The 25,963-nt window shown below is 43.2% G+C and overlaps 1 protein-coding gene across 9 annotated transcripts in view; it reads left to right on the top strand.

Annotated features, from left to right (window-relative positions):
- Nucleotides 1–25,963, top strand: part of EML1 (EMAP like 1) — an 821,887-nt gene that overhangs the window by 690,959 nt on the left and 104,965 nt on the right. For all 9 annotated transcript variants that reach the window (XM_069637821.1, XM_069637826.1, XM_069637819.1 and 6 more), the window contains 4 exons: nucleotides 1,258–1,368; nucleotides 5,569–5,664; nucleotides 14,284–14,418; nucleotides 24,807–24,906. In XM_069637821.1, coding sequence (XP_069493922.1) covers nucleotides 1,258–1,368; nucleotides 5,569–5,664; nucleotides 14,284–14,418; nucleotides 24,807–24,906 — 442 coding nt within the window. The remainder of the gene's footprint in view (nucleotides 1–1,257; nucleotides 1,369–5,568; nucleotides 5,665–14,283; nucleotides 14,419–24,806; nucleotides 24,907–25,963) is intronic.

The raw sequence follows: 25,963 nt of genomic DNA, 5'->3' as shown, positions 1-25,963 counted from the left end.
ACTAGCTGCGGTTTGTTTTCTACGTTTTCTGGGCTGGAGGAGCCCGGAAAACATAGAAATAAAACCGCAGCTTTAAAAACGTTGTATTTATGTTTGAGGTCGCTTTTGAAGCGACCGCAAACATAAATACAACGTTATTGTGTTGGAAAACGCTGCGGTTTTTCTTTCCAAGTTTCTCAGGCTGCTCCGTCTCGGAGGAGCCTGAGAAACTCGGAAAGAAAAACCGCAGCGTTTTCCAACACAACCGCGTTGTTTCTGCCTGAATCTGCTTTCCCATTTGGGGCTCTCGGGCTCCCCGTGGGGAGCCCGAGAGCCCCAAATGGGAAAGCAGATTTAGGCAGACAACGCAGCATTTAGCATTTCCCATTTGGGTCTCTCGGGCTCCCCACGGGGAGCCCGAGAGCCCCAAATGGGAAATCAGCTGCAGGTAGAAACACTACGCTTCAAAAGCGACCGCAAACATAAATACAACGTTTTTAAAGCTGCCGTTTTATTTCTAAGTTTTCCGGGCTCCTTCAGCCTGGAAAACTTAGAAAAAAAACCGCAGCTAGTGCTTATTTAAAAAAAAAAAATAAATAGCACTTACCGAGATTCAGCTGCAGCTTTCCTGCTCTGGTCTCCGGTCCCCGTCCTCCGCCTACAGCACTAATGAAGGGAAAGCCACCCAGCGGTAGCCTTTGTTTACTACAGCTGGCTGGCTTTTCCTTCATTAGTGCCGCAAAAGCAAAAGCCAGCACAGGAGGGCCTCCATTTCACAAAATGGATGCGCCCATGTGCTTGCTTTTGCGAATTTTGAGCTTGAATAGCTCAAAATTTTATATAGGAAGTTTTAAAACGGAGAATGCTAGTATTTTTTTTTATGTTGCCAATCTATTTTTGAAATAAAAATTTTTACTAGACCATCCCTTTAATGTCTTATCTTACGTGTTATCCCTGTACACCTTGTTGTGTCTTCTGGAACTCAAAACAAATGCATCAATGATAAAAGGTAGCTTTTTTAGCCTTCATTGAATGTCGTGAAAATGTAGTGAAAATATATTGGCTTTCAGACCAAGCCTTTCATCCAGTGTGATACTCTGGCAACGCAAGCATGAGTGGGAACATGCGTGTAAAATGTGTGAGTAAATCAGTGATCTTATAAGGAAACTGTATCCTCACTTAACAATATATTTTTTAAGTCTTTGAAAATTGTAAAATTGAGAAACAACATATGTATATTATTGAAAAAAGTTTTGCTCATACATTTTTTTCTTGCAGCAACTTCAGCCCCATGTGCGAATTTGGGATTCAGTTACGTTGAATACGCTGCATATCATAGGAATGGGGTTCTTTGACCGGGCAGTTACATGCATTGCTTTCTCGAAATCTGTAAGTATCATAAACCAAAATAATATGTATCCATTAATTTGTTGTTGTTGTTAAACTCTTGCCTTTAGAAACCAAAGTATGGTTGCTACAGTACACAGCTGAAGTTCATACACCCACCATTTCCAATTTTTGAAGCTTCAATGAGGTCCTTGTGAATGGTGCATAAATTGGTTTTCATGACATCTTGTTGCTTTTATGATTTTCTCCCCATTTGTGTGGACATTGCACTATATTAAGACAAGCCATCTAGTTATTTTGGACAATTACCTGAATATATCATAGGAGCTCTTTGGATCTTAATTCTTTCTTCTTATGACTATTTTCTTGGATAAAGATTTCTTTTTGGCAGTTTTGCGTTGACATATTTTCAATAAATATTTTAGAAGACTTCTAAAGTTCTAGTTTCTTCGATAAATTGGCCTGATGATGTTTCCTGATGGATTGTATAATGCCCTTAATGGAATTTTGTGTTTGCTTCTACAACTAATCCCCTGAATTTCCTAATTCACTAAATCCCCTTATTGTTCCTTGTTCTTCAATCAGGTCTTTCCAAACTTAAACAAAGTGATGGGAGGGAGCCCTGTTTTGGTGCACATAATTTATCATATGGCCGTTCTGCTTCACAAACCCAGTTAACCACCTTGTTTACCAGCATGGGGATGACTTTACCAAGTACTTTCCTTGTAATTAAACCAAAAATTCGTAGTCATAAGCCTTACACATTTTAAGTCTATTTTCGTCAAAGATGTTTGTCATTTAATAAATACAATACGCACTCCTATTTGTGGATTGCATTAAGTTATATATTGCAAAATACATCTAGAGTCCACTTATGACATCCTCTTATTGCATTATTCCCATTCATCTCGATTATCATCATGCTGTACATTTTATTATTAAACACATTGAAATTACTTATGATAAATTGTCTTCAAGCAGGCAAATCCTATCAATAAAAAAAGAAATGCAATTGTGTCTGCTTTGAAACTCGTAGTGCACTTAGCATGATATGTCTTTACATCGGAGCTAAGGCAGCGGTATGTATTAGCAGTTCTGTAAAGGCATACTTTTTAAAGCATTTTTTTGGGAACTATGATCAAAGTACAAATGGATATAACAAAGGATGGATCTAGCAGAATTCCTATCGGGTGACATGACAGTAGAACAGGCCTCTGCAGTTCGTCTGAGAGGGAGACTTCAAGGATGGCGGCTCAGCGAGACATGTGTCCAGCAGTGTCAAGAGAAACAGACATAATTAAGGGTAAAGGGGCTGGCAGGGAATTGGATATGAAGGGTTGTAATATGTGGCATGCCAATGATTTGCTCGTAGCCGAGTTGTTAGAAAAGGGAAGTGATACAAATCACGTATGAGACAGAAATGACATTTTGACTACTATGTAAGTATTGCATCAGCCTAATATAAATTAATGCAATTCTGGGTTTATATTGCCTATGACGGAAAACGCTTTCTTGTGCACTTTGGAAAAGGAGAAAGATGTTTGGGATCAGTTTTTCTATCTATGGTTCTTTGGGAAAAGTAAGCATAAATACAAGGTTTGGTGTGGCTTGCCTACCCCTGAAAGATTAAAGCAGTATCTCTATTCACAGGAGGGACAGCAGTTATTATCAGTTGGAGGCTCAGGCTGCTGGAGGTTTCCTCTGAGGAGGCAGCACTGGTGTCCAGAGACTTTCATTAGTGGCAGAGACTAGTGGCTTGTTTGTCGGCTCAGAGTATACCGCTGCACAAAAAGGGACAGTGTCTTGGCAGAAGGGTGCCATGGCAACAGGCGTAAACCTAGAAGTACACATTAGAAGGGCTACGTCCCAATAGATGCAAAATCCATAGGAAGGACATCTCCAGTGTTCTTTTATTCCTGGATATTAACCACTGCTGTGGGAAATCAAGGGAGGCCTATACAAAGGAGCTGTTGCCTAAGTGCTTGGCATGGTCTAAGGGGAAGCAGGTTGCGTAGGCAAGGGCCGCCTGCCGCAACCCATGCATAACTGATTATGAGGGTTTCGGCTCTTTCCACTTAAAGAACACAGCAGATCTCCCATTGGTCAGAAAACCCCTCCTCCTTAGACGTTCCCAACTTGGCATATGTGCAGTTAGTACTTTAGGCTCTATTTGTGGCATGTAAAGCACGGACATGGACATGACCCCTGAATGCGTCTCCCGGTGATCCTTACACACATGCCAAGGGGGCACAGCAGTGGGCTCCTTGGTTTGGTGTAATGGGGCTTTCATGTTGAGCTGCCTGAGGCTGCTGGTTGGTGGGGCTGCTGGTGGGTGGGACTCCTGCACTGACCACAGTGATGCGCCCCTCTTTTCCCCAGGGAACCCTCTTACCACGTTCACAGGCACCATTACCTTTTATGGGAGTGTGACATAAGATTAAACAATAACCATAACGATCAGGAAAAAGAGAGTTTAAAAGGGTTAATGGTCACAACAAACGCTGCTGATGGAGCCGGCGATCAGTACATAGCTTGGCTGCACTTGGTACTGGTCTTGTTTTTTGCAATGATCACTTTGTCATCCCTCTTCTTGGAATAGGGAACATAAGAGTTTGCAATTAATGTCTATGCTTGGATGGTTGGCTTGGTTATGTCCCATACAGATAATTATTACAATGTACTGATTTGAAACAGAACTCAATCCTCCCGCCCCTCCCACTTCCTGGTGGTATTTGGATGGCACCAACATGCGACTATTTTTCATTAGTACATGAAACACTGACTCGCGTGTTCCTGGAACTAGAGAATCTAGCCAGGAGATAATTGTTCCACTCTTCAGTAGTTCTTGGTTTGGAAATTGATCGGCTCCTTCTCCTGAAAGGGGCCCCTAGGGGACCCTGACGTCTATGGAAACAAGGCGGGTCACAACACACGATAGAGACGCCAGACACGAGGTTGTATTCGCAAAGCTAGGGATTTATTGCAAAGCAAAAGTCTCAGTTGGCCAACTCGGTCTCACGCCCGCGACGTGTATGTCTAGACCTCGAGGGACGCAAGAGAGCAAATTACGTACATGAGTTACATATATATACAAAATGCATATCAAACAATCAGCTATGACATGTATAACACCCCCCCCCCTTTATTAGGTTTCTTTGAACTTGGTGTGACGATGGACATCTCCGACCACTATGACACCTTCAAACATCTATTCTAGTAACAATTTGCAATTTGTGAGTGTGAATGCATCTTTTGGTTATTGAATAGAACATGGCGCTTCTGTTCTTGGAAGCGAACTACATACGGGGGGAGTTGCATTCTGGACCTTGCTATCTATCAGGTGTTATTCACGTCCTGGGAGCCGACATGCTCTTAGCGGGCTCAGCAAAGGGGGGACCGTTAGAAGATGGACCCTAGATCAAATTTTTCCATTGGATATCGAACTGAAAGAAGAGTTCATGTTTTGCGCTCAGATGTTTTGTTGCTTGAATGTGGAAACAGAGTTGCGTAATGTATGGGAGGCGACAAAGTCTTTCTGTGAGGTCAGTCGCCAAAGTCTTATTATGGGCAGAAGAGTCCTCAGGATCATGAGTGGTCTTGTAGTTCCCAAAATAGACGTAAAGGAGCAAAAGGGTTGGGGTGGGGGGTTGAATAGAAACGTCTAAAGGAGAAATAGGACTGCACGGTTACATGGAACAGTAGTTTATGGTCCACTTCCATGTACTTGCAGGTCCCTTTTCTTCTCTGCAGTTCTTTACTGTCCTGCCCTTCCATCGCCAGCTTTTCCTTTGGGCTCTTGACCCATCCTCATTTCTTCATTCGTAGCCAGTTCCCCTCCATTTACCCCCTCCACTGTCCATCTCTTGCACTTCAAAGGGGGATCCCTTAACCAAAGTTTTGTCCTCTGCCTCTGCACTCCCGCTCTGTGTTCACCCTTTGCCTGTGACTGCCATATCTCCCCAAAAAGCTTTTGATTCTCGTGTTCGGCCCCCTTCCTGCGTCTCAATTACGCACTACCACCAATACCCCGCATGCCCCCTTCCCACCCTAGGCATGCTCTACCAAACTGCCACCACAGTGGCACAATGTAGATCTTGTTGCAAAGGCGGCACAGTAAAGACTCGCGCTGCTAATGTGGGAGCAGGTAAGACGGGCAACGTAATGTGCGTATGTTGGATTTTACCTGTGCCAGCTTTGCCCAAGAGTGGTCTTGGTGTTCAATTATGTGACGCTCTCTTGCAGAATGGAGGGGGCAACCTGTGCACTGTCGATGATTCCAATGATCACGTGCTCTCCGTCTGGGACTGGCAAAAGGAGGAAAGGCTGTCGGAAGTCAAGGTACTGGAACCATTAAGCGTGCATGAATTGGTTATTTCTCAAAAGGAAGGCTTCCCCTTAAAATGGTCAAAAGTGATGGAAGGTTCCAAGGTGGCAAGTTTTCAGTGTTGGAACGAGCTATAGGGGATTCTGGAGATGTCCATGTAGGCCTTTTGTGTGGTACCCTGATTTTCTGCTCCTCATAACCTCCATCTTACACATCACTTTCCTTCCACCCCTCCTCATGCCTCGCATCACTTAAAAGTAAAGAATTTGTTATAAAGCTTCCAGTATGCCAATAGCTAATGTTATGTGCCTATTCTTTGTAATGTTTAAATAACTGTAATCCCTATATTGGGGCAAATGTGCTTTAAAATTCACTATTGGACCAATTATTTTCAAAATTGTCTTTTGGGGGAAGCCCCCACAACTTTCGAGGTGAGGCCCTTCCTTGTGCGATGTAACATGGGGCCTTTTAAAAAACTTTTCCAGGAAGTCTTTTGGTTCCCTGTCCATCCTTTTATATCTGGCCATTAAAATCGGTTTTCCTGTGTGCTGGGGACGATGGGGTGTGAGTTACTGCTTTTCGTTTTATAGCCAGATACTGGCAAGGCTGGCAACTGTGTCACAGAGTTGCTTTGTTTACACCAGCGTGTCCATTCCCCATGTGCAACTCCATTGCTTCACTGCCTTCCCCATTTCCGTGCACACTGTAACTTGCTACATTTAGGATCTGTGTGATCAATGCACCTCCAGGGACGTAATTTCACCAAAAATGCCAGGGGTAGCAGACGTTATATCACACGACCCTTGACCTCTGATGACATCACAGGAAGTGATGTCATTTGACCCCACCCTGAAATGACATCACGGGAAGCGATGCAACAAGCCTTTCACCCCTTGGCAAAACAGGAAGTGGCATCCCATAGCATTGTTCCCAAGAACACTACAAATAAAATGGTTATGATATCACTATAATGTGATATACATTTCATACAAAATGGATCACCATATGTATCTTTAATATCAGTGTGTATAGGCCCATATTACCAAATTACTGTGAATGCAAGCAGACGTCCAACGCCAAATGATAATTATGTGTTACTATAGAGCACTTACGCTTAAGTGGTTTATATAGAACAAATATGCATACACTATCACCCAACCTGTGTTGGTACTCATTTATCGACCTCAGAAGGATAAAAGGCTGAGTTGAGGTTTTTAAGAACAGACTAAATCGGCGACTCACCCCCTGAAGTGTGCCTGAAGTAAACCTTTAATGAGTCTAGCAATTAGTGTATAGAATTCCACAGAGACAAATTATTTGTTATTCCTATGCTTTCTTATTGTGGGTCACTGCTCAAAGTGTTACACTTTTGGTAACCGCTGTTTTTTTTTTTTTTTTAATTTTTTTTTAAGAGGTCCGAACAAGAAAGCCTGCCTCACCAGAAACAAAGCCACATGGCACTGGTTAAAAAAGGTAGTTTTTTTTCATTTTTTTTTTTTTAGGGGAAGCAAGGGAGACCTAAGGGGTTGCAACTGCGACCCCCAAATTACGTCCCAGAGCACCGCTGAAAATTTCTACTGGGAAAATGCCGACATCCTTCACAGAGAGGCGCAGTGATCACATGCATCACTTTTTCCGCGCATCCCTTGTACCCGATTCCCCCCTCCAACCAACTTATTTTGGTGACACACTTCTGTGTGTGCTGCCGACTCCACACTATCCTTGCAGCGTCAGTTCCCAGCCACTTATGTGGGTCGGAGCTGGCGTCACAGGGTGGTTCTTTTATTTTTATTTTACTTTTTATTTTTTACTTTCTTGTCCCCCCACTATCCATCTAATGGAAGCAGTGGACACCCCTGCTATCCATTTAATGGGGAGCGGTGGACATCCCCGCTCATCATATTCGGTGTAATCGGAGTTAGGAATTTTGTACAGCGCAAGGGCGCATTGGCGTACCCCATCATATGACCCCAGTATTTCCCCCTAGCTGTGTTTTCTAGCTTTCTTCATGCTTCTCTTTCCAGCTTTGAAGCCGATGCACCGATAGGCTGTTACTAAACCGGGCAGGTTTCCCAGAGACAGTTGGCAGCTGCTGTCCTGCATGCATACTGCGAGTTCCATTTGTGGCAATACTGCCCAGTTGGTGCCTTCCTCTTTGAGTGCAGCAATAGCAAAATGATCCTTGGGGTCACCTGGTGTTGGTGAGAGCCACAGTACTCTCCCATAACCAATGGAGCGTGATCACTGGGCATGGTACTAAGTTTTTCATAACCCCGTGCTTTTCTGAGGCTCGCTACCCATGCCCCCCCTACTCCTCCGCTGAGTGTACAATAGCAGTTATCTCAGGGAATGGCGATAATGCCTCCTCAGATGACTCTCTGAACCCAAAGCCTGGGTTGTAGTGCCTGTCCAATCCAGTCCTTCTAGATCCAAATCCTTCCCAAATTGAGCTCGAGTGAACCATTTAAATTCCAAGTAGAGTTTGATCCCATCAAGACCTAGTCATTCAAACGTGTTGAACCATTGCCAAGATGGCTGCTTGCCCATCTAGGTGCTAGATAAACTCAACCAGGAGTGAACGCCCTGCCTTGGTTTGCTTAAACCCCACCAAGCGAGATCTTGACATCTGAGTACCTTAATAAACCGAAGCATAAAGGGGTCTGAGTGGGCCCGATCCTCGTGCTAGCTCTACTGACCATCATCTTTTTATTTTATCTTGTAAACACAACAAAGCACACACATGGGACTTCTCCACTCACTAAAGATTCTCAAGCTGACTCGTCTTGACATCTTGCACACGCTGACAGAGGGCATATCTTGGCTTATGTTATGCCTTTGGTTCACCCCTCCACCATGACATTCTCAGACACCACATGCACCTCAGTGATCCTAGCCATGCACCACCTCCATGTAGCTCCGGATGCTCCATTAGGTATTTCCATTTCTTGGACTTCTTACCCAGATGTAATGTAGGATTATTTCATGCACCACTGCCATTTTCATGGTCTCCATCAGATCTCCGTGATGCAATCGTGGGCACCAGGAGGTGGTCCTCGTCTTCAGTTACATTTTGTCTTTAGGGCCTGAGCATAGACCACTCTGACAGTATACCCATGATGCCACATACACACCAGAGGACCAGTGACTCCAGATGTTTGTTAAAGCAGTCCCACCTCCAGTGGAGCCAACTTTGGGAGATCCATAGATATGGGGCCAAAGAGAACCTGTATGCCTGCGCTGGAACAAATCATGAACGTGACATCATAGACCCTATTTAGACAACACACCCAACAATGCAATTCTTCCCTGTTCTTACAAGAGCTATTGCACCCCTTTAAATGAAAGCACTGGTGCTCAAATTAGATGAGTAGATTTGACATCCTTTTCCCTTTTGTGACCACCTCAGGCCCGCCAGTACAAGGCACTGATGTTGTAGCTGCAACAAACCAACTCAGTTGCTAGACGTCATTGCTGCCTCCATCCCTGAACAGGAAATAGTACTCCTCACAAACAAGCAAAGATTATAGCTCTATGGCAGGGGCATGCAACCTGTGACTCTCCAGATTTTCTTGGACTACAACTCCCATTGTTCTGACCACTGACTAGGATGGCTATTGCTGATTGGGCTGTAGTCCAAAACATCAGAAGAGCTAAAGGTTGCAAATCCCTGGTCTTTGGTAAGAAACTGAAAACGAAGAATTGTTAGTCTGGAGATTTAGGTCGATTCAGGCCAATGTTAATGGCAATATGGGTAGTTTGAGGCCCGGCTTGTGGCACAAGTATGTCTATGTCCCATTGTTTCCAGGGCTTTCCAAGAGGAGTATATGTTCATGCTCAGCCTCTGGCTGTGCAGAAAGCATCTGGCTAATAGTGTATCCTAAGGTTCTGGTCCTGCAATATTTTAGATTTGCCGTGGGAAAGTAACGCTTCCAGCGCAAGTCTCTTCCCTTTGAGTTGGCGCAACCCTGTCTGTTTTCACCAAGGTGAAGCCTTCAAGATTCTCTGGGAAAAACTCTCCTCAGGAGAACATTTCTTCCTTCCTGGTTGGGGTCCTGCTGACCTTATTTCAACCAGGGCTTCCCTGTGAATATGCCTAGAGCACCCTCAATCTCATGCAAGAAGTTCCAGACAGCGGGAGACTTGGAGAAGATGTGATGTGATGGGGTGGTGTTTACAACTGCAATAAAATGTGTCTTGCCTTAAGGGTGTTGAAAACCAAGTGTCCCCCAGACTTTCTCTGAAGGCACTTCTGTGCAGAGCATATGGCCCAAGCCGGTGCATCCCCGGTATTTACGAGCTGCAGCCAACTTCAAGCAACCAACTTCAAAGAGACTAATAAAAACCTCTGGTCACAGGCTGTGCCAGAGTGCCAAATGGCTTGGAAGAAGGGACGCTCATATTTACACATGTGAAGATTCCATTTCTTTAAATGGTATGGGACAATTGTTGCTTTTCCCCAGAAATCACAAATCATGCTGTATACATGTATGCTTTATTTTTAGATAATTTCAAGGCGATTTGGGTGATAAGTAATTCATCACCTGCGACTTAGGGAACTGTAATGGCCATCTAATATGAGTTTCTGGCTGATCTGAACATTTTCAGAATTTGATTGTTGGTGAACTGGGAGAGGGGGTAAAATTAGGTGCCCCAAACAACATTGCAGAAAGAAGGACGGTCACTGAATCGCATAAGTTGAAATCGTAAAAGACCATTGCGAGTAACCTCGCAATGCAACTCGAAGGAAGTAACGTTGATTGCAAACTCGAACACTTTTGAATGAAAACAGGGGCATCTACGAAACCGATCTCTAAACCACAAGGTTCCTGCAAATCAATGCTAACAAAATTCTTTTTGAACACAAATTAAGATATTTTGAATTTTGTATTGAATGAATACAATGTAATGAAATCATTGTTCACACCCTCCTGAAGAACCAATGTACTTGGGGAAACACGTGTCGAGGGAATATTGAAATATCTAATCAATTAAAATGTTTTGGAGGAGGGGGTAAAATTAGGTATGTGGGGAATTAATTGCATGCGCCTAATGATTATGCTTTTTAGGTAAAAATGGCAGGAAATTGCCAAACGACCGTGCCAACATGGTGTGAACCCGGCCGTTTTATTAAATTCCTCCTGATTAGCTGAATCGGAAATATATATTATGGTAGTTACTAGTAATGTTAAGAGGTTTTGCCACTTAACTTGTTTTTGGCAAAAATTTGACATGAGAACAAATGGGGATTGCAAATGAAAGTTGCCATATGTCTGTTCCAGACTCATAAACCAATTCCTAGAGAGCGGCTGGAGTTGGGAGGAGAGAGATGGGTAACTGTCGAATCCTGGGTGCGAGAACCCTTGCAGGGTACTCCCAAGATTGTAAGCTTGATGGTGTCATTGCTGCTATATAAAGTGGATGCACTATGAGAGAAAGGGAGAGCTCCTACAATTGGCATCCGAGAGAGCTGCTGAAAATTACCATCTGACAGCTGCCAGGAAACGCCAGTACATGATTTTGCAGAGATTGCCTCTGGATGGAGCAGTCTATTTCAGGCAAGGCCTAAACGCTGACTGGGACCTGTGGTGGAGAGCTGGAGGCCATCCTTTAGGGTGGAGTGCCCAGCCCCTGCCCTGTCCTTCCAGAGGGTCCCGACATGCAGCTGACTTTCCTGAACTTTAAACTGAGGTTTTCCATGTAAGTAGAATTTAACCCTTTGTAACCAAATAAATGGGGGAATATGCTGGCCTTAAATCCTTTCCCTTTATAGTGGGCAGGGGTGAAACTGTGTAGATCCTTAGCCTATTAAACTAAAAATATGAATTTCATTAATTCCCCTTGACAGAACACCACAGAGTGAATTATTAAAGCTCATCCCCAGTGTGCAGTGAAAACTATAGACTGTAATTTCACTGGGTAATCTTTCTGTCCATATGTAATTTGTTTTTGTTTATTGATCAGTTTAATTATTTCCTGAAGTGAAATTTATAGAAAGTCAGGAATTGTGATTTGTGTTCTTTTCTTCTTTTCAACTCACTTGTATGGTTTATTTATGTTGAGAAAAGTTTATTGTGCTGTGCCACGGATAAAGTGGTGTTTGACATTTTACTGTGATTTTCTTAACATCTAATTCAAATCAATATAAATATATTTCCTGTACCCTGGCTCATTGGTAGCTTAGGGGGAGGGATTTTAAGGGCCTGACATGAGGCTGAGATAGGGCTGAAGAAAAGAACTAACATTAAACGTTTATTGTGTGACACTTAGCTTGGGGAGGGAAGGAGCTCCCGGTGTTGAGGGTGGCCTCTCAATAAACCATTACACATTCTCCTTGAAATGAATCCAAATGTAAAGGAAGCCATGCTCCTCGAACGAGGGGAGGACAGCGGTAGATGGAGGAAGCAGAGTGTGGAGCTTATAAGGGATTCCACCAGTCGATTCATGTATGCGTCGTTTGCTACTAATGCATTTTGTGTGCATTAACTATGCGGCCTTCATGAATAGTGGCCAACCCTCGATTGAATGGCAGGTATCCTCTTTAGCAAATGTGCAGTCACACCATGTTTTCATCTCAAATAGCCCAGTTATCTGGATCCAGTGGTGGGGGCATGTTTTGGCGACGGCAGGGCAAAAGGGGTTTTCAGGTGGCATTGATCAATACCATTTCACTACTTTACAGGCAGCCAAGACGTTCTCACCACTGACCGAGAAGGTGGCGATTCCACAATGGACCATTTCTGCCACCATCACTGAAAACTTGTTCAGGGCTTCTGAACATCTTGGAATAACTGTGCCCAGTCCCCCAGAGCTAGTGCATGGCTGCATCCATTGATTTGTAGGGTTGTGTCCGAGTATTGTATATCCATCCATTTTCCATTAGGGATACTCATTGTGTCTAGTAATTTCCCAGGCATAGGTTTGCATAGTACAGAGGTCTGAAACCCTTGACTTTTCAGATATCTTGGACTACCACTCTCATCTGCCCCAGCCAGCATAGTCAACATTGTGGCATTGTGGGAGTTGTAGTCCAAAATATCCAGAAAGACAGTTTGAAGACCTCTGGCATAGGACATGTCAGCACAGATGCTGCTTCTCACCTTAATCTTTTCTTTTGTCTTTAGTTGAAGTGTACTGTTGACATATTCAACTGGGCGTCAGTGCTCTTCTATCAGTGGCATAAAATACAGGTTTGGGTCATTTTGCTGATTCAGCGGAATTCCGCACCGGGATTGCTTATTCTGGCCAAAAGGCTCAATTGGAAACTGAGCTTAATAAGGGGTCCTGGATATTCCATGCACCTTGTAGGCTGGGACAGATTGCATTCTGGGTATTCAGGTGGCCAGAGGACTCTTTGACCAGCTGATGGGCTGGAAAGAAGAGCATTCAAGGCAATGGCAGGCCATTTTTGCTGCCTTCCCTCTCCACCCTGCCCAAGCATTGCCAGAATACAGGCCAGAATACTGAACATTCAAATTCAGGGTCCGGTAGCCGGCGCATAACTGAGGGTTTTCTCCTGGAATAATGCTCACCCATTGCCCTTGTTGGGTGGAGCACTTACATACACAGTTTGTTTCCAAACAGCCTTTTGGAGAAGTTAATGTTCCCACCACTAGGGGGCAGGCTGACTCAATGGTTGAGTGTGAGGGCGACTGGCAGCAACAGGGAGTTATAAAAGGTAACTTTATCCTTGAAGCTAGAAATCAGCTTTAGGGAAATGTGAATAGCAATGGGCCTCCGAAACCTAACTGGGGACTTGGGTATCCGTGATAACATCAGATATCATGCTACATATCACATCCATGAACGGGTATATATCACATAAATGTTAATGTATGTTTAGATATGTGCACTCAGACCTCACAATGCATTTTCCTTGTTTTTTCATATTCCTGCAAAAGAGGGTTTGTTCTAAGATGGTGGATTACAGAGCTGCCAGCCAAAAGGATTCATCGTGCTGATAACAACAGTTGCACTCCACCATACATATTAAGTAACAGCAATACCAACAGCTGTTTAAACCTGTAAACTTTTAGGCTTGGAGAAGTGCCATGGGAAGCTCAAAACAGGGGTAAACTGTGGTTATATTATAGTCCTGAAGAAGTGTCATCTGAGGCTTGAAACATGTGCAGACTATGGTTATATTACAGTCCTGAAGAAGTGTCATCTGAGTCTCGAAACACGTGTAAACCGTGGCTATATTAATCTAATTTCACTGTACCCAAGTGAATCCACCTGTTTTTAAGGAACATGAAAGAGCAAAGTATGTGACATTGAGGCAGGTGGTCTGCACAGTGGTGATGCTTTTACTAACCCCAACATAGAATTGGCAATTGGGCTTCTTTCATTTAACAGGACACGCAGCCCCATGGAACCCAAGTGCAGGGACTGTCTTCTCTGAAAGCAGTCCCCTAGTTGATGTGCTTTTCATTTTTGCATGGGTCACAACACGGCCGAGGATGGTGCAGACTTGCAAAATGTGCTTATACCAGTTAAACTTTGCACACATCCATCGTCAGAGGAATTCATGATTGTGTTTTAGGAATCATGTTGGGTTAGTGCCTCTTGCCTTTGACCCATGCAATCTATGGGCAGCTGATTAAAAATCTATCCTTTTTTTGTCTTTTGTTTTTTAGTGTTCAAACGAGGCAGTGTTTGGTGCAGATTTCCACCCGACAGACACAAACATTATAGTCACCTGCGGAAAGTCGCATCTTTACTTCTGGACGCTGGACGGAAACGCGCTTGTGAAAAAACAAGGATTGTTTGAGGTGAGGTGAAGCCAAACATGATATGATATGGCATTTGTATCGCGCCTATACACATGTTTCTGTGTGTGCACCATGTTTGTGTAGCAAAGCAGTACACTGTTTGGGGCTGCACTCAACAGAAATTGCAGCAATGTTTATCGAAAACGGGACATGAGGTCTTACAAGAAACTTTAGTCCTCATTTAACAGTGGCCTACTCGTAGTTAACTAACTACATAACATAACCTTTGATACATTTGTAATGCTTGCATTTTACACACTCTGCCTATCCCATTCTTTGTCCCTCCTACCCACACGGTAACTTCTTGGCATAGTTGTTTTATAGGGCATTAGCACCCTGGTTGGGGGAGCCAGCCAATCAGGTGGCTAGTAAAATGGGCTTCAACCACTGGTACAGGCCAGCATTCCAAGCCCGCCTGATGGCCGGATACCCCGCCACCATCTTCACCCCCACCCTCTGTCCCATTTGTTTTTTCCACCCCCTACTTATCTTATTTCGGTGCCACCGCATCTGCTCCTTCTCTTCGCGTCACACAGGCAGCCATGGAAAAGGAAGAGGGGCTCCGTACGGAGCCCTGCTTTCCTTTTCCATGGTGGCCATCTTGATTTTTTTTTTTGTTTTTTTTTTAGCACCCGGGATTACCGCTTTGGCATCCTGGGGTGCTAATTGCCTTCATCCCATAATGGCCCAAGCCCTCGTTATCTGCCCTTGCTTCGCTCGGCTGATAACTTGTGCTGATGGGCCATTATTTCCCCTTCCAGCCGCTGGACCGGGGGATGAATGCCACAATAGCCTCAGTCACACCAGGCCTTTGGCCTGAACAGGGCAGAAGTCCTTAAAAAAGGGGATGGATGGTGACGTACACAATGGGAAGCAACGCCACAGGAAGTGATCATATCCGAAGGTAAAATATGCTGATTTCTAAGGCAACCAGACAAATGAGCATTTGCCTAACATTGCTGGCTAGTGCACACTTTTATGTCTAAAAAATCTTTAATAAAATATTTCCAGTATAGCAGAATATCAATGAAAGATATTTTAGAGCTACATGCTTACTAATTTGTATGCTGTTGTGGCTAAGTGTCTGGCCTCCCAACCATGTGACATGAGCTTGAATCCCGGCCGTATTGCTGTTTAAGTGGGGGAAGAATTTAACAGGTTACCAAAAGTCAAAAGTAATTACATTGAAGCTATATGATAAGTGTTTAATCTACTAAGGTAAAGCCTTAAAGTTAGGTTAAAGAAGATAGACCCTATCATGTTTTATTCTGTTTAAAGTGTGAGGGTCAGATTAGAGTTTTGGACACTGAAGTCTTTTACTTTGCCATCCTGACTGATCCCTTTGTCAGTTTTATTGAGACAGGGAAACCCCTCTTTGCTGTACGGAAAGATCAGCATTTATCCAACCCTTCTTTTGGTTAATAAAGGTTTATAGCCACAAAATCACGCCTTTGTGTCCGGCTCTTACTCTTGACTCCTCATAGTTGTGATGAATCACCCTCGAAAAATGAGAGCAGACAGAGTCTTGATGAGTCTTTTTGTTGACTTCTCATCCGCTCCTGCAGGAAGCGGTACCACAGCTGTTTGAAAAAGTGCTTCAGAAGGGAGAGGCAGAGACCTTGTCCACTTGCTGTGAGGAAGTTGGCCTGGGGAGAAAGAGCAGGGCCAATCACAGGAGTGGCAGGCAGAGGGAAATTGCACAAGCAGGCCTGGCTGAAGATGTGTGGGGGCCAATTTCAACATGATGGTTGAGGGCCCCCTCTTGCTTAGAGCGAAAACAATCTGAGGCACCCATGCAGTGCATACATTATAATGGCAAAATATTAAGGTTAAAACTTGCCGATTATCATGAGATGGCCAGCCAGTAGGGAACTGAAACACTAAATGCCTGCTTAAAAGCTACAAAATCCTTCTTTGTCAGCAAAGGGCTAATGTGGCAGGACCGGTGTTAAAAGGCAACCAGGTGATAACACTTCTGAATACCACAAGGGAAGTGACGTCCGGATGGGCTCCAGCAAACGCAGATTGTAAGCTCTGCAAAGCTCAAGTTTAAAACCCCATAACGAAAGTAATATAGAAAGGCATATATTGCCGTGCTATAAGACTGCTTACTGGCAACCTGGGGACAGTTGCTGTGGCCCCCGCTGAGGCTGGAGGCCCCTTTCATTTGAAAAGGTTGAAAGGCCCTGCCACCGTCCCTGGGCGCAAGCCATTGCCCCGAGAGCTGATGGTGAAGGAAGAATCTGGCAAGCAATGCTCGTGTCAGCGAGGCTGCTTGGTGTTTGGTACCAAGGCAAGGACATCTGGTGAAGAAACAGCAAACACCGTGCCATATGAAGGACCGGGCGAGACTCCCAGGTCGAAAACTGTACTGTAAGCTGAAGCACATGGGAGCCAGGTGACCCTAAGGTGAGAAACCTACGCTTACAGATGAGAGGAGTAGGAAAAGGCAGATGAATAGGTGAAAAAACAATTGTTCATCGAGGAGAGATTGAAATGACACCACAAACCCAAATTCTACATCTGTAATTGAGTAGGGCTCGTGACCTGGAGGCCAGAAGATGATGAAGAAAGACTCCACGACAGTTAATGGGTAAAGCTACATAATGGAACTGTGGAAAGGTACCAGAAACACCCTGGCATTTAGGAATACAGTAGGCGTTGGAAAGCTGTTTGAAAAATCTGCGTACTGTGAATGTGAGTTTTAAAAGCCATAGCAAATGGGATGTATTTTCTATGAAATTCTGCATTCTGGGAAAGTGAGTATTAAATCCCAAAGAAAAATGCACCATCATTCAGCTGCTAACCCACTGCATGTTGGGAAAGTGAGTTTCAAAGCCCTGTGGCAAGCCAGATGGAGGAGTCAGAAAGTCTAAGGTGTGTGTGACATGTTCAAGAGTGTTTATTTAAATAACAAAAAACGCCTATCTTGCCCTACTGATCTGAGGGGAATTCCCTACCTAACAAACTAAAATTAAGGGTGATCATCAAAGTCAAAAATATATTTTTCTTAGTCCAAACCCTACTTGGTATCTGGTCAGGGACTTAATTTCACCAAAATGCCAGGGATAGCAGAAGTAACATCACACGACACTTGACCTCTGATGACATCACAGGAAGGGATGTCATTTGACCTCCACCCCAAAATGACATCAAAAGAAGTGATGGAACATGACCTTTCAACCCTTGACAAAACAGGAAGTGGCATCACATAGCACTAGGAAAAATATGGTTATGATATCACTGTAAAGTGACGTACATTTCATGCAATAATGGATCACCATATGTATGGTTAATAAAATCGTGTATAGGCCCATATTACCAAATTACTGTGAATGCAAGCAGACGTCTAAGGCCAAACGATAATGATGTGTTATTATTATATAGCACTTACGCGTAAGCGCTCCATATAGAACAAATATACATACAAAATCACCCAACCAGTGTTGGTACTAATTTATCAACCTCAGCAGGATGTAAAGCTGAGTTGACCTTGCTGTGAATCAAATCTGCAGATCACACATCAGACCGTGTCATCTTATATGTTGGAATTATATAGTCATGTCCGCTTGGGTTTCAACATTGCATTCCTGCGGCCCCATGCCATTTACAAATACTGCATATACTACGTCAAGTTTCATAGTATTTAAAAAAAAACTTCTGCCTCAGTCCGAGTCCTCACCTGATGGTCGTTTAAACACATTTTCAGGTTGTGTTGGTACAATGCCTTTGTAATAAGGCCACAAAAACGTGGAAGTGTTTGACAGACTCATCAGCATTTTTACACGCTGGGCATATGGCCGAATATTGCTTTCGTGACCCAGCGGGGAGGGCTGACATGGCTGGTAATGTCCCGCCAGCCTGATCCATGCTAGGCCCCAACGAAGCAAGGGCCTCAGCCCGGCCATTTCCGCCCTCCTGCCGGGGCATGAAAGCAATTTGCACCCTGGGGTTCATCCAGGGAGCGAATGGCTTTCTCTTATTTTTCCTCCTGAGATTGGCGCCACAAGCAACGGCAATCTCTGAAGGAAAATAAAAATAAACAAAGATGTCCGCCACTATAGGGAAAGGGAACTAAGCCCCTTTTCCATTTCTATCTCGAAGTTCCGGCCCTGCAAGTAAGTGGGGAAGGAGGAAGCAGGTGGGGGAGAGGTTTGGTTTGGTTGGGGGCCAATGGGGCTGGGGAGGCAACAGGGAGAGATATTTCCTGTTGCAAATGGCACCACCCGGGGCCTCGGTTGGCTGGAACGGCGGGTGGAAAAAATATATTCTCGCCTGCTGTTCCAGCCACCTGATTGGTCAATGGCTCTTCCCTGAGTGCGAATAAGGCAGGATTCCATTTCTTTAAAATACACAAAATTGGCAAAATGCCAATTCTTAAGTCTTTAAACAAGGAACGTGCAATACGGGGCCACACTTCGAGATAATGTTCGAAACGGGTCTTAGTTGTGTGATATATTATTCTGAAAGTGCAGTCATATCTATACGCTCTTTCCACTTTTGTTCCTGACCCAATCGTAGTAGGCTGATTTAACATGATGGTGCAAGTTTCTTTTTTTTTTTTAATCTTGAAGATTCTGCCCCTGCTGCATGCCCTAATGCATCACACAGTCCTCCTCTGCATTTTACTAGATTAGGATGGTCCAGAGTTTATCCCAGTAAAGTACCAGTTTCAATTTGACTATCAATAAATTCTGTCCATGCACAAATTACTCCTACAAAGCATTTGTGAGGGTAGAACGGGGAAGGCTGAATAGACCTTTGTGGAGATTGTTTTCTGGGATGGTGAAGGCTTTGCATCGAAGTGTTCCCATATCTCAGCCCCATGTAAAGAAGCTCGTCTCGCCTTAATTAAAAATATTGTTAAGGTCGTTCTAATAGATCGGTTTCCATGGGTGCGAACAAACCTGGCCACAGATGTCACTTATGTATTTATTCCCATAAAGTTAACAGGCAGCCTTTCAGAACCTTGCATGCATTCAAGCAGCGAAGACAATGATATTATACGGGCAATTGGCATTTATTTACATGCATTTTTTTTTCAGTAATTAGGCGCTGATGTCTGGCGTGGTGTGAAACACATAATGGCTTGAATGTGGTCCTCGGTAGCATGGCAAGTCAATGAGGGGTTCTAATTACTGCCAAGTCTTCCCACTCACAACATAATCCAAAAATAAGGCACGCTGTGATATTTGGGACAAGCTGGAGTCCTGGGATTTGTTTCTGGGAATATCAAGAAGGGATTCCATTACAGAAATCTAGAGAGGGGGAGGTGAACAAATGTGTTTGGGGTTATTCACTAGTTTGTGAAGAAGTTGATCATGTGGTTTGGTGATATTACGAAAAAGGAAACACTTTATTTCGGATTGTAACAATCCATAAAAGCACATGTAAAAATAGATCAATTCAGTACATACAATGATTGATTATACATTATTTTTGTACATTCTATAACACTTTATAAACATCTCAGTTACGATTAATACATAAAACTTCCAGACTAACATTAACCTGTAAACTTTAAAAGATTCTCTCCTCGTTAATGACAATGTTAAAAATCTGACCACGGTGACACACGTTGATAGGTGAATTAGAGGCAATTTATGGTTCCTTATTTCATCCATTTTTGGTTATGTGATTTTACCAACGGACATTACAGAGTGGTACATTTCACTGCGGTCAAACACAGAATTTCTATTTTTTTTCTTTATATTTGGGGGTCCCCACCCAAACCCCCCATTTTTCCACCCTTATACCGCCTCCTCCACCCCATCCCGATCCATTTGAACCCCTTACCCACTATCCTTTTTGTATATTTATTTAATGTATGCAATGTTTTTCTGTGTTATTTTCCGCAGTGTAATGTACCATTCTGTAATGTTTTAGATTCATTGACTGGGTACCCTAGATTTGTAATAATGAGTTCCTCTGAATGTCTTTATATAAAGGACAAAATAGCATAAAGCGCATACGATTTTCACCGCCAGAGACACATATTATCATTGTCAAGTGCGTTCAAGTTGAATACGATGTTCTGGGGTCTGACAAGGTTGAATTTTAGTTTGTTCATGTTCCCCCATTCTACGACTTCAGTCATACTTCTTGGCGTTGAATGCAAATTTGCTGAAGTCATGTATCTGCTGTCATTGGTGAATGTGAAGAAATGTAGATTGAAAGAGTAAATGAGATCGGCCCGTGGTTTCAGGTAAATTAAGAATAGTGGGGATGTTATTAAGTCCTGCAGTACTCTATAACGGAAGGCTGTTTCTTTTGATTCGAGAGGACGTATGCAGAAAGGATCCAATCCCAGTTGATACGTGCTCCGGATTTCTGCATGGTGAAGCAGCTGAGGTGGATCCCATGATCAACCATGTCAAAAGCATCAAGACATTGAGCAGACTCCTGGCACAGGTGCTGTTTGAGTGATATGGACTCCTGATATCGTCAGTTACAGCTAGAATGATACATTTGGATCCTCTGCCAGAGCGAAAGCCTACTTGGTGGTTATGGTGGAGCTTGTTGTCTTCGATTGATGATTGCAGTTGCGGTTAATTTGATTGGGAAAAGCTGTGAGAATGGATGGTAGTTGCCAGGGTTGGTTGGTTGCTTTTTTACTACATGCACACTCCTGCATGTGGGAGTGTTTTAAGTACCCATCCTAAAAGGAGGGAAATGTTACCTAATGTTTGGAGACCTCAGACCGCACACCTCAGAAGAGTTGTATTTTTCAGTAGACATGTGTCTCTATCAGGGAGTTTACAGCTTTGCAGTTGAGTACCCTGGAAAATTGCTATTGGTTAATGGTGGCGAAGGGCAATATGCTGCGGGTGCGAGGAAAGGTTTATTAAGGAGAGAATGGTGGCATCAAGGTTTGAGGAGGTTGCACTGATATTTTGGTGAAAGCTGATGATTATATGAGGGGAACCAATGACTAATTTGTTGCCTAATGCTTGTGAAGGATTGGTGAGAGGGTTTGAAGGTGTATTGGTTCCCTGGAGGTCTTTCGCGTTCTTGCAAGGTCTTTTGGTGTGTTGTATGTAGATATCAGAAGGTTTTCAAGGATTTCTAGATTTTTCTTTTGTAGTGGACGAGTTAACATTTTTTTTTTTTTTTTTTAATTTGACGGCCGTACTGGGTGCACCATTTTTTTTCTTAGTGTTGCATTTTATTTTTTAAATGCAAGCAGCTCAGGAGTGCTCCACTTATGTTGTGGACACTTTGTTTTGCCGATTTTTAAGGTTTAAGTGGAGGAATGGCATTCTGCCTCGTGCAACATTCTTTGATGTTTTGAATGACTGATGTAGGCACTGGTGGTGAAGCGGTCTGATTTGTGATTAGAGTATAGTGATGAGTTGTGAAGGTGGTTCTGATTAGGGGCCATTTCATTCATAAGGGGTATCACTGCATATTATCCCCACCAAAAATATCGCTGTATATCTGGTCGTCTGGAACGGCCATAGGCGATATTTTAGGGGGGATAATTTTTGGGGTTTTTGGGAGCAGGAGTTGCGGGGGTCTCCCCGCTCCTTTAAAAATAATATTAATAATGCAGGGGTGGTGGGGTGTCCCCCGCAGGTTCCATGCCTTAACATTGCCGCAAAAATATGGCAAGGGATTTTAACACACGGAACCTCATAATGCTGTGCATGTGGCGAGTTCCTGGGTATTAGGTTTTTCTTGGGTACTGCTACGTTGAATGGTTTTCCATGTGAGGAGAGGAGACCAACATGGAATTATCGAGAGTGAATCGGCGGCTAGTGTGTATCAGCAGTGTCTCTAGGCCCTTCATCTGGTCGGGAGAGTCAAAGTCTGAGAGGCAGAAATTGAAGCCATCTAGAAAAATGAGGGGGATCATGGGGGTTAAGAGATCTGAGAGGGCTTGATGGAAGTGTGGGTTATCAGGGTTCACCATCAGCTGACTAGGTACTCACACCAGTGGGATCGTATTGTGAAGCTAGCGTGTGAAGTAAAGCCATGTCTTCACCTCCATCCTTTCCCTGCTTCCCTTGTGCCTCGGGGAGCATGCACTCCACAGCAACCAACAAGGCTGAAGCATGTCTGAGGATTCTTGTGTTCTTTGTGCAGAAGGGACATGACCAAACAGTTTGGGCTGGACTGCCCCCTTTGGAGTGGATACAAGCCTGATTTCCATATGGTCGTTCCCCTTTCTATAATACCTTAGACAGAGGAAGAACGATGGTCTGGAGGGTTGCCCAGAGTAATGCCAGTGGTTAAGATTCATTCTAAACCTTCCAGCCACTACCGCCTTTGTTTTGCTGATATTGTATCAACGTAGACAGATATAGGGGCGAGCAAGCAGCCCTCTATATTCTGGAACCCACGCAGATATTTGAGGAATGAGCATTCATTGATTGTGGTGTTTTACTGCAGCATTTGATGTGCAGTCTCATTTGTTTAACATTCAAATGTTTCGCGCCTAGAAACACTTGTATACAGATGCGTTATAAATGAGTTGTCATATATCATAGTAACAGGGTATTTTGTTTTACTTTGCTGAGCCCCACGTCCCTCCAAGCCCTGCAAAACTGTGCTTCTCATTTAATCTCCTACAGATTCTGCCCCTATTCAAGTTAGGAAACCTCCCCTGATTATTTGGAGATCTAAAAGGAGGGCGATGCAGAATAATTTGTAATAAATTCACAAACCTACCCCGCTCCCCAAAAATATGATCATGACTTCATCTGAAGCAGACGCCTTTTTCATCACAGCAAACCAAAATGTCTTGGTATTCTGTGTCATTTGCCTTTCCAGCCTTAAATTTACAACTCTAGGTCATTTTAATCATCATTTAGGTAAGTCGCTTAAGAGGTTCTAATCATGCAGAGGATAGCACAGGGGCAGCACGCTGTTCTTGGAAGCAAGACCACGCAGAGCAACAGAGGTTCGAATCCTGTGTCCGTGCATAGAAATCGAACTCAGGTATGGTATTAGGCGCCTTATAAAAAAAAACAATTAAATAAATAAATCCAAGATGTGCATCATCTGTAAAACATTTTAAAACATTTCTTTCCGTTCATATCTGCACACGTTTACATTGTGGTAATACTGGTCACACCTTTGATGGAGCAATTTCTAAAGACGCTGTTGGCTGAAAATCCTGTATTACTTTTGGTTCTAAGTCTACTCAAATCATGTTGGTATGATAGATCTTATATTAGTAATGCAATGTAACTTGTTTAATATGAGCCCAAACATATGTTTGTACAGCTGTGCAAAGTAGTATTTAATCTACATCTGAATCTGTCCCGCTAATGTAACAATTTGTTTCTTATAAATCTGAGGCAGTGTGTGTTTCGGCTGCTGATGCGCTTCTTCTGGTATCAATGTAGTAGATTCAATATTAAAATAGAGGCCTTAAGGTATACGAGAGATTTAATTGTCAAGTGTTGTGCATTGGGTGAAATAACCCTAGTGTGTCCTGATTTAAAGCAGAAAGCTATCTGGTTCAAAGATAAACCACTACTGTTTAAAAATTGTGTATGTACAACATTGAGCACTGAAGAAGTGCATCAATGTGGGCAAGTCGTGGGTAACTCTCACTATTCCTCTTCCTGCTCAACTCTGACTGTCTTCAATATTAAACTCGTAATCAAAAAGCAAAAGAGCTATGTATTTTTGTTCACCCTACATTTACAAATGTTAAACATTAAGGGTGTCTTTCAATTTTCAGTTCCACTTAAAAAAAATATTTTTCAGCTCAAATTCCATTGTGCCGTCTAGGGTGGACAGAAGTACAATTTTGACTGTAGTTGTCAAGTACATATGGATGTCTGTGTATCTTTCAGACATCGTAGTAAGCCTTCGACCTATGATTGAATACTCAATGCAACCTCTCGCAGAGTTCAGATACCATATTTGTGAGGGGGCGTGCGTGAGTGGGTGCGCGCTGCTTGCTTGGATTTGTTCCCAATTTTTTTCTATGGCCTTTCCCTAAGTTTTACATTCCTATTGTCCATCTTTACTTTAGATTTATTATCAGATTTAGTTTATTCCCATTCTTATTGTAATCAAATTGAAAAATTATGTTTCGAACATAAGCTATCTTCCAGTTTCAAGAGATGGATATTGTGAAGACGCAGTGCATTCTATTTAGAATAAAGTATATTCCTCCCCAACCATCAATTTTTAATAGGATACTCTTCAGTTCTAGGAGGCTGGATGTGTATGAATGGCACACATAAATTGGAGCACTCAACCACAATTATTTTCCATTTAAATAAAGTAATAGAAACATCATCCCAATGCGCTGGTAAATGTAGGGAAGAAGCACAAGGACGCTCTTTCGGGTTCTGCTTTTCTCCCATGTATTTGTTTGCCAAGAGTTGAAATATTGTGAACTGATCCAGTAATCATGTCCTATTTTTCAGAAACAAGAGAAGCCAAAGTTTGTGCTCTGTGTGACATTTTCTGAAAATGGAGACACAATAACAGGAGACTCGAGTGGGAACCTCCTGGTTTGGGGAAAAGGTAAAACATGGCTTTAATCTTTTATTTCCGGTGGGGAAGCGTTGATCAGTTTTTCCGTGTCGAGAGGGGATTGGTTATGATGTCTTCATATTTGTGAGTGTGAGCAAAAGTGGGGCATTCTCATTGTGCGTAGAGTTAAAAACTGGACTTGTTCAGTGTTACTTGGGACGTGCAGTTGTTTTGCTCTGTTCACCATTAAGGGTTTACAGATGATGCACATCTTGGATGGTGGCCGAAAGTCATGTGGCCAAATTGTAAACTGTGGAAGCTGGATTCCAGAGTCCTAAACTCAGCTTTCCAAGTTAACAAATTGTTTTTTGATCTTGAACAATTCGACCTTTGCTGCAGTTCCCTCCTCTGCCAGATTTAGATGTGCTTAGAAACCAGCTGATGTCGGTAATGGTCATTAGGAGAAACGTGAAATTGACATAGATTTATGAATTAGTGTCTCGCTCACCGCACCAGCATGTTGAAGCTTTATCAGAATCTATATCTACTCCATGTGATCTCATTCAATATCTATTGTGCAATCAATTGAAAATAGCCGTGAAATGCAAGTGAACTATATCCCCTTTACTCCTCCTCGTACAAGGTCCCATTCTCTGCACCGTCTACAACCGTGATTTCTTCACCAACCTTCCCTCTCACCTTCTAGCCCTCCCCTTGTGCACTTCTCCACAGTGCCCTGCACGACATGCTTCCACTCACTGTTACTATATTTCCTCTTTCTTTTCTGCTAACAAATTGTCTTTGTATGTCTCATAAAAGATCTCCAGGGAAACTTACATCCTCCACTCTGTTAAACCTTCTCCATAGTCTCCCCATTGTCCCCACTCCCTCCTCTCTGGGCTTCTTCCCCCTTACCTCTCCTGCTAAACTTACACCCACTCATGTGAAAGTTAATCTACCTTGTGCTTCTGTAGACTTTCGCTCTTCAAACAATTGATACCCTACCTCACTTTCCTTTTCCTCAAACTTTAACATCTCCTTCAAAACCGGGATATACACAGTCTCATTCAATACAGCCACTCTACTACCTATGTTACATAAGCCCTCT

This window comes from Ambystoma mexicanum, chromosome 14 (assembly GCF_040938575.1).
Source record: "Ambystoma mexicanum isolate Mex_15411 chromosome 14, UKY_AmexF1_1, whole genome shotgun sequence".
In the NCBI taxonomy this organism is placed as follows: domain Eukaryota; kingdom Metazoa; phylum Chordata; class Amphibia; order Caudata; family Ambystomatidae; genus Ambystoma; species Ambystoma mexicanum.
This window is presented reverse-complemented; position numbering and strand designations above follow the sequence as displayed.